Genomic DNA, 8,629 nt, shown 5'->3' on the forward strand with positions numbered 1-8,629 from the left:
AAAAAAAAAAAAAAAAAACTCACCTTGTGTTACTATCCGACACTGAATTTCTTAGAATCACCACATGTAAAGAAACAGGAAGATAACCGTCTACCTTCTCAATTACAAACATACTAACTTCCATCGAGTTCTGAGCCCCACCACCTCTTTGTGTCTGAGTGCCTCCAATTCAGTTTCAACTTTTTGTCGTTTCCTTCATGGCCTTTAAAAAAAAAAAAAAGATAAGTGTCACAATGTGTTCTGACAATACATTAATAGTAAAGGTAAGCGTGACACTTCACAAACCTGTTTGAAAATCTGCCCACTGAGGTAGGACTTTGCCATGTTTCTCAGGCTCGACTTTCCACCCACTTTGCATCTGACATAACCGTACAAGTTAGCCCATTGCAAAACCAGCCCCATTATCACCACAACCTGAGGTGCAAAGTCACAAAGGGAATCATCACATACATGGCAGTATTTTATACAGGTAGCAATCTGACACATACACAAGGCACTGAACTCACCAGCCATTTGATGTTAAATGAGACGATGGTGCTGAAGACAAAGATGACCCAAAAAATGGGGCACACGATAAGGCCAAGCCAGAAGAGCCGCGACTCTGCAGCGGATATTTTGCTGACACCATCAGACTGTTTAGAGAGGATGGTGACAATTTACTTAATCCTGATAAATACGATAATCTAAGAGTCACTTGCATTTTATTCCATAAGAAAAGTCAAGGTACAGGACTGGCCAGAGGCTTACGAGCAGACATGACTCTAAAATAAAAACGTGGATCCCAAGTTTGAATTTAATGTGAATTTTAACTCTTCCACACTGGATCAAAATGATATATTCAGGCTGAAATAATTACATACACTTCCTGTAATACTTGGTTAAATGTCCTTTAGTTCAAATCAAAATCAAGTGCACCAACTCTCAAGCTCAGTAGAGGCACCCATAGTGGTACCGGTTGTGCTATGATGTCAACCAATTTCATTTCTACGTGAAGTTTAGCTCATATGTGAAATACCAAATATTCCCTAAATTCAAACGCCAATAATTATATAAATCATATAAGTTCTGGTTGTCTTACCTTTCCAATTTGAAATAAAAGAGAGGTTATATAAATTGCTAAAAACATTAATATGACATTCATGCCAATGATGAATAGTGTTTCTAGACTTCTATAACAGGGACTTTAAAGGTTAACACTTTTTTTCCCCAGTGTTTACCTTCCTTGATTCAAACATCCAGTGGCTTCTCCCATCTTCATCCACTTGATTCCACCATCTAAGGCCAACCAGTAATCTGCCAGATACATTCTAAACACATTCAATTCAAAATTATAAAATTTAAACGAACAATAAACCATTTTAGATAATAACAAACAAGTGTTTCAGGCGGAATTAATACATGTAGATTTTTTTTAATAATCAGACACGCTCACCTTTACAGTCCAGAAGTCGCATGAAAGCAGGAGGATAATGGTGACCATGCACACAATAAAACGACTACTAATAAGGTCACATAGTAAATAAACCAAGATGGCACTTGTGCGGAAGAAAAGGTGGAAGAACGATGCCAAAGGATGTCTGAAAAACACGTTTGAATTTTATTTAAAGACCAGCTTACTTGTCCATGATAAGTGAGTAGACAAAAAAAATTTAAAAAAATCCTACTTAATGTTAGACTGTTTAAGTCTGAAGTTGTCCTCCTCACCAAAAAGAGGCGATTCTGTAGAGTCCTTTAAACATTAAAAACATGAAGACACACACACGAAATTAGCAAGAATCTTGTTCCGAGCTCCCAACACGTATTTTTGTATATTTTAAGTCATAAGACAGATATGACGCATAATGCTCAATCAAGCAATAACCTCATAAATGTGACAAAAAATATATTAAATAAATCACCTGTCGATGCATCTCTGACACAGAATGAGTTTCCTGATGACGTGGATGTAAACAAACTCTTGTGCTAAGGACCTGAAGAAAGGGTGGCCATCATTTTTGCCTGATTTAAATATTCTAATATCTACACACCATGATTTTATCAACAGGAGTCGCTTGCTACAAACATACGACCGGGTGCTGGTCTTAAACATCACCAGGAGGTATAATCTCCAAAAACAGACCATGGAGAAGTTAAAAAATGATTGTATGGAACAGTTGTGCCACCATTAGTAGAATAGATTTGATTAAAGTCGATTGCCATAATTTCTTTGCTTAGTCTGTTAGGTATTCCTGTATTAGCTGGTGTTTCTTTCTGCTGTAATTGTATAAACTGTGAGCTTAAAGGTTTCGGGACCCAGTGAGTCAATCAGGTTTGCTGGGTATTCCAGTGACAGATTTGTACCACCAGGGGGCTCTGTCAAGCAGATATCTGTATGTTAACCATTGGTTTTACAGTGAATGAGGTATCAACTACTTTATCAGCTGCTTTATTTTGGGCATGTTTAAATACAGTATGAAGGGACCTATTGAATAATATTTTTAATAACTAAAACTAAGGTTTTTAAATATGGGTGTATTGCGTATTTACATTTATTTATGTATTGTTGTGCTCTTTAGACCTAATGAAAAATGTTAATAGTGTCCCAAAACCATTATCTCAGACAAAGGGTAGTAAAGTTTACTGCAAATAACAACATCAATAATAGCAATAATAATAATAATAATAATAATAATAATAATAATAATAATAATAATAATAATAATCACAGTTAAACAACAAAAATAATTAATGATAATAATAGTCATGGTTTAATTTTTTTTTTTTATTGTTTGCAAATAAAGTTAACAGAATAAATCAGCTTTTACAAGATTAGCTATACAAGGCATTCATATGAATACAATTTTGAACAAATTTACACCGTCACATATTGATGCCACTTCATTAGAAAGTAATCGATATTGTCCCTTTTTGATGAAAAGCACTAATCAAGAACATCCAGTACAAAACAGTTTAGTAATGCTCAGATCCAGCTTTTTGTGCACTCATTGCAAGATGTTGATTTATGAGTTTAAATAGACTTCAAATAAACTGGCAACTGAGTGCATTCGGTAAAAAATGCCGAAAGGAAGACCCACGTTCACGATAACAGCCCACATGCTGGATTGGTAAAACTGTGTTTCGGTGTCATGATCAAACTGGGGACGAGCACCAAAGGCTGGCATGATCCACAGCTGTGAAAAAAAGAAAGAAGAGACTTAGTGTTAAGTGAACCGATCACAGTGGATGTGAGTAAAAGGGGAAAAAAGGTACTTACAATGACGTTACCCAGCAGCAGGAATGCGCAGACCTCTCTCAACACTCGCCTCTTCCACAGGAGTTTGTGTTTGTGCTCCGCTCTCCCACCGTGGCCACGTGCTTCTACATCAGGTCTGGGATTATTGTCCAGGTCTACTTTTTCAAGTTTCCTTCCATCTTTGCTGGATTCCACCACGTACTGATTTTCAACCACTGTGTCAGCCTCCACCTCATGAAAGGGCTCCCGGTGCAGGCCCTCAATTATGAAAAAGTTCTGCAGGCCTAGCTGGATCACCATCAGTATTCCCCAAGTCAAATTGAGCCTGTTCAGGTGACCCTTGGCCCCAGTTGCAACCATGGCTACGATGGAGAAATAGCTGATGATGAATTGCCCCAGCGAGGCTCCCACTAGCAGCCCCACATCCAGACTGCGGGTGGGGTTCTTCTCTGAGATGTGCTCCCTGTGGTCCACCCTGAAGATAGCGCTTCCGATGACGGTGCAGACAGACATCAATGTGACAATGACGATATTTATGACAAAGTGTATCATCACTGCTGTATCACGGCTCTCTTCATCTGACTTTGCTTTCATTTCAATCTCATACTCAATGAATGTTGCGATGCCTGCGACCACAAGGAGGAGCCCCAAAATAGGACCGATGAATACTTGCTTGAGGCTGAATCTCACGTGGTGGTGGTTGCTTTCTGACGCTACTCGTCCCACATTCTTCCACATGACGAAGGCCATGGCGGAGGCAAAGAGGCAGTACTCGATGTTGAAAGGGTACAGGTAGTAATAGGCATCCTTGAAGATGCTGCAGGAACTGTGGCTGCACTCGCACTTGTCATTCCCATAACTGGCTGTAATTCCACACAGATATGACAGTGTCACGTTGTTTATTCATTAATGACTGTGAAACCAGCTTTCATCTGCTTAGCTTACCTCTATTGATGTACATCTGTCTTCTTGAGAGCTTGGTGACATTGGTCGGCTCATCTGGGAAAACTGTTTGATGAAGAGACTCCTCAGTGACCTCAGTCATCCATAAAACAAGATTTGTGGAGAGGGTAAGCATCAGCCCACATCTAAAATATCAAAAAGACAGAGAAAATGAACAAAGTTATTCCAGAGACACATCCCACGCTATTCTAGTTCACACTTGATTACGTATAATCATCAGTTTGCAGGTCAAATACAGAAAAAATTTGAATTATTTTCTATTTAATAAATGCATCAAAGCTAAGACCATTTTTGGTCTATAAAACATCAACCAACAATGAGCACTTAAATGCACTTTCGTTTGCATTTAGCAAACATTCTATGATGCTTAAATATTTTTATGCATAACTGGGGTTTTTATTGCAAACCTTTCATTTTCTGTTTGACTCAAAACCACAGCCTTCATCAAGGTACCTACAGCACTTTTCTCTTTTATGTGTGACAGTATAGATATCAGGTTCAGTCAAATTTAGAATCAGTAGGTTAGTCCTATCAGCTGGGGACAGTCCGGTTTAGTGCATAGCTGCTAATGATTATAAATCAAAAACGGCAAATCTTTCTAAAGAAAGCTTGCAAAATTACTGCTAAACAAAAACAAAGCAGTCAATTGATATATATATATATATATATATATATTTATATAGAAAAGCCTGATGAAGTGAAACAGTTATTTTCTCATATTTTTATATCCAAAACAAATAACTCCTATGTTTAAGAGCCTGTAAAAGTCAAGAATATTAACAGTAAAGAAATTTGTGGTTCTCTTTTTTTAGTTAATGCATTAAGTAAGATAAATGCTGCAACCCGAAATTCCTCTGGATTTGGGTCCCACATAGATTTTACTCAGGATTGAATGAGCTTCTTGTAGAGTAGAACATAAACCAATATCAGCCAAATCAGATGAGTCCCAGTCTGTAGACCTTATTTGGATTTTAAACCCATTAAGCCATACTCTTATTCTACACAGATTTGTCTTGTTTTCTACATACAGTATAAATTAAGTTAACATCAAAGCCATTATTCATCTTGCAGCCCATTTCTGAGACACTGCTATCCACTCATCTCCACCCCATATTTAAATGGTGGTTGGAGAGGCAAAAGTACAGGTTTCGTTTCTTTGTTTCTCAGGTAGAGTGTCTCGTGTGTGCTGGGACAGAAAATAAACAAATAAAGAACATGCAAATACCCTAAAAACCTACCGTGAAAGGTTCTTTTGGACCTGCACACAGTCCCTTGAATGAATCCACAGAAAGTATGTCTGCAAGTGCAAAATACAAAAATTGTAACATTTTCTAACCACCGGAAATGGAGAACATTAAGAATGCCAATTTTTTATTCATGTCGTTTTTGTTTTTTTGTTTTTATGTTTTTTGTTTTTTTACCTGCACAAGAATAAAGACAATTTGTACCACTGGAAATGCAACTTTAACTTTGATGGAAACACCTGGGTCACAGTGGAGGTAACCCGCATAGCTGGCAATCTTAAAGACATCCATGATGACACTGAGGACTCCAAACAGAAGAAGTCCAGCTAAAAGCAAAGCAACATGTAGAGGAAAGTGATTAAACTGTCCAAGACATACATACATAAATTGTTTAGCAGTTAAATTTTTCACTGTACCTCTGAGCCAAATGGGTCCTGCATGCCTGTCCTTGAAGACAGCATTTTCTGTCTTTGAATTGTAAATGGTGAAATAGACCATCCAGACGGAGGTGAGCAGGAACAGGAAGACAATGAAAATCTGCAGGTCTGTGATGTCGATATTGACACTGCTCGAAGTGCTCCCACTAACGAAGGCGCAACCCAAGATCAGGATGTTGAGGCAGATGATCGCAGACAACATCCATCCCCAGTTTCTGCCCCGGTCCCGTGCACCTTCAGTTGAGGAAGCGTCCATCTCTGGCTCACTGACACCCATGGCTGAGTCTGCTGCATTTATGTTGTTGGAGAGGTGTGCCTCCTCCAGCTCCCTGTCCTGGGCTGTCATCTTGCAGGGCTCACATAAATTACCACTGGTCAAACATTCGCACGGGTAGCCCGGGTTGATGCACATGGCTGTTCTTTCAGTCTCCTTTTTTTTACAGGTGAGCTGTTTGCTGAAAACAGAAATGAGACGTGTCAGTTTCAACAGTCAGATCCAATCCTTTACTCCCTAATACAGACACATCCCACACAAAAGGAAACGTTTCCAAAGATTATAGAATCAGTATTTGTCATGGTGTGATTCCCTTCTGTGGTTTTGAGCTGAACATTTTCCACACCAATTATGCTATGTTCTTTATATCATCAATATTTTTCTGCTGAATCTTTTGAAAAAAAAAAATAGCATCAACAATATAGTACAAGCTTTCAAAATAAGGTGTTCGCATCATCAACCACACAGCATCTGAAACTCTCAGCATATGTGTGAGCTTACCTGCTGTGGAGTGATGTCCTGGGAAACAAGCTGCTGTGGCTTTTATATTTCTCCAAAACCAACCTTGTTTATATCCAAAGAGTCATAAAATATCTGCCAGTTTGGAACAACAGCATAGTATCAACAAATACAAGATGTTTAGCACAAAACACTACAGTAAAGTTCATAGCACAATTCCAGGAATATCCTCTTCCCGTTAATTTCAAAGTTTTTGGAAAATACAAACTCCATTCCGGATTGCCAGAACTTTGTTCTTGATATCACACAAAATATTTCACTACATGAAAGTTGAACAAAGTAGCTCCAAAGCCTTGAATTCACAGATGCAAAATCTGTATTTTATGTTAGTTTTTGTTTGTTTGTTTGTTTGTTTGTTTGTTTGTTTGTTTGTTTGTTTGTTTGTTTGTTTGTTTGTTTGTTTTCAACTTGACCGTCGTCAGACAAAATTGCATCCAAGTTATTTTTAATAAACGCAATCAGTATCTTTAGCACCTATGCTAAAGATAAGTCAAAGCAGGTATGCTTTGACTTATTGGTGTACCTTACAGTGCATGTTCCAGTATCCTACTTAAAGTGTGTTCACTAACTAATATTAATTTTCAGCTTGTCGTGTTTGCATTTTGCAGTTCAGGGTGGAAACTTTGAAAAAGTCAATTTTGAAGTCTGGAAAACCACAGTGAGGTAACACTACCTGTTAACCTGCCACAGTGACACATTGCTTACATATATATTTGCACTCTAACCTTTACACAACTAATTTATTAACTAATCATTTATTAATATGATTTATTGTGTTATGTAATATTTGATCATATATATTATGTAAACTTAGAGCAACACATGAAAACATCAAGAGTAAAAGCAGACTCTTTCAAAGCCCTAAGCACAGCTTTATGAGCTTTTATTAGATGACATGTTTAAACACAATAATCATCTTCTATTAATGGAGCATAAGAGGAATTTCTGTACATTATGACTGTAAGAAAGAATGAAATAAATGTGTCAATCCCAGGGCTTGAAGCAATGAGACACTTTGCATAGGTGACATTTTTCATGCAATTCATACAAGAAATATTGACTAGTTGCACAACACTTGCACAGTTTGAATGTTTTCTCAACAAAATCACAATTCCAAGCTAATTTTCAGCATTTCTGCTGCTCACTCTGGCTTAGAGAACTGTTTACATACACATTGACTGATAGCAGTCAATATGGAATAGCCTTTTTTTTTCTCCCCAGGGTTCCTTGTGAATACCACTAACTTGACCCCAATTCCTGTTTTTTTTTTTTTTTTTTTCAGAAAATAAAAGAACAAGGCTGTGGGTGACATACAGGTGAATCCAAACAAATTGGAACATCTCTAAAATGTACATTATTTCATTTTGCACTTTATAAATCTTTCTAACGCTCTTGAATAGACGGACTTTCCTTCTGTGTTGCCTTTCTCACACTTTCTCCTTCCACTCAACATTTCGAACTTGGATACAGCACTTTGTGATCAGGCACTTCCTCTCCATTTGGAGGTTGTCAGTGACTGTGTTACACAACTGTAACATCCCTTTAGGCTGTATCCTATGTGTATTAAAGCCTTTCTTATTGGCCTAACGTACTGTTCTACTTTGTGAAAAAGGCGAACTTTGGGTTTTCATTATCTGTAAATCATGTTATCAAAAAAAATGAAAAAGAGAGAAAAGCTAGTCATCTGTCTGCGCGTAATTATTCACCAAAATGTGTGAATTTCAATATTGCATAAAAATTGGCGTTTCTGTAATACATTTTATTGATATGCATTTGTAAAACTGGAGGTCAGTGTAGCGGAAGGCAACTTGAGGTGAGCACCAGGTGAGCCCCAACCAAGCTTTTTCTGGTCAAGCCCACCTGATCAGAAAAATTTTCTTTACCGGAGAGTGCAGTTTGCCTTTTTTTTTTTTTTTGGGGGGGGGGGGGGTTTTTTTTCTTTTTTTCCCCTCCCCCCCGG

The 8,629-nt window shown here is 37.7% G+C and overlaps 2 protein-coding genes across 2 annotated transcripts; both read right to left on the reverse strand.

Annotated features, from left to right (window-relative positions):
• Positions 1-10: 10 nt before the first annotated feature.
• On the reverse strand, positions 11-1,983 carry LOC106949103 (Golgi apparatus membrane protein TVP23 homolog B). Its single transcript, XM_015035134.1, has 7 exons — positions 1,899-1,983; positions 1,665-1,729; positions 1,433-1,577; positions 1,218-1,307; positions 507-632; positions 286-414; positions 11-202 (listed from the first exon to the last, which is right to left on the reverse strand). Exons 1-7 carry the CDS (start codon positions 1,908-1,910, stop codon positions 176-178), a joined length of 594 nt encoding a protein of 197 aa, XP_014890620.1. The 5' UTR covers positions 1,911-1,983; the 3' UTR covers positions 11-175.
• A 769-nt stretch (positions 1,984-2,752) lies between these two features.
• On the reverse strand, positions 2,753-6,351 carry otop2 (otopetrin 2). Its single transcript, XM_015035123.1, has 6 exons — positions 5,856-6,351; positions 5,617-5,765; positions 5,434-5,492; positions 4,178-4,320; positions 3,254-4,095; positions 2,753-3,170 (listed from the first exon to the last, which is right to left on the reverse strand). Exons 1-6 carry the CDS (start codon positions 6,286-6,288, stop codon positions 3,000-3,002), a joined length of 1,797 nt encoding a protein of 598 aa, XP_014890609.1. The 5' UTR covers positions 6,289-6,351; the 3' UTR covers positions 2,753-2,999.
• Positions 6,352-8,629: the final 2,278 nt, after the last annotated feature.

This window comes from Poecilia latipinna, unplaced genomic scaffold, assembly GCF_001443285.1.
Source record: "Poecilia latipinna isolate Pla-1442-1.1 unplaced genomic scaffold, P_latipinna-1.0 Scaffold325, whole genome shotgun sequence".
Lineage (NCBI taxonomy): Eukaryota > Metazoa > Chordata > Actinopteri > Cyprinodontiformes > Poeciliidae > Poecilia > Poecilia latipinna.

Bases quoted from the DNA above. Each gene is read 5' to 3' on its own strand.
- LOC106949103 (XM_015035134.1), bottom strand. The intron at 1,578-1,664 runs GTAGGATTTTTT...CGTGTTTTTCAG, and splicing joins CTTAAACAGTCTAACATTAA to ACATCCTTTGGCATCGTTCT. The intron at 203-285 runs GTTTGTGAAGTG...TTTTTTTTAAAG, and splicing joins GTGGGCAGATTTTCAAACAG to GCCATGAAGGAAACGACAAA.
- otop2 (XM_015035123.1), bottom strand. From the start codon at position 6,288: ATGTGCATCAACCCGGGCTACCCGTGCGAATGTTTGACCAGTGGTAAT. The intron at 5,766-5,855 runs GTACAGTGAAAA...CTTTGCTTTTAG, and splicing joins AGGACCCATTTGGCTCAGAG to CTGGACTTCTTCTGTTTGGA. The intron at 3,171-3,253 runs GTAAGTACCTTT...TTTTTTTCACAG, and splicing joins TGCTGCTGGGTAACGTCATT to CTGTGGATCATGCCAGCCTT.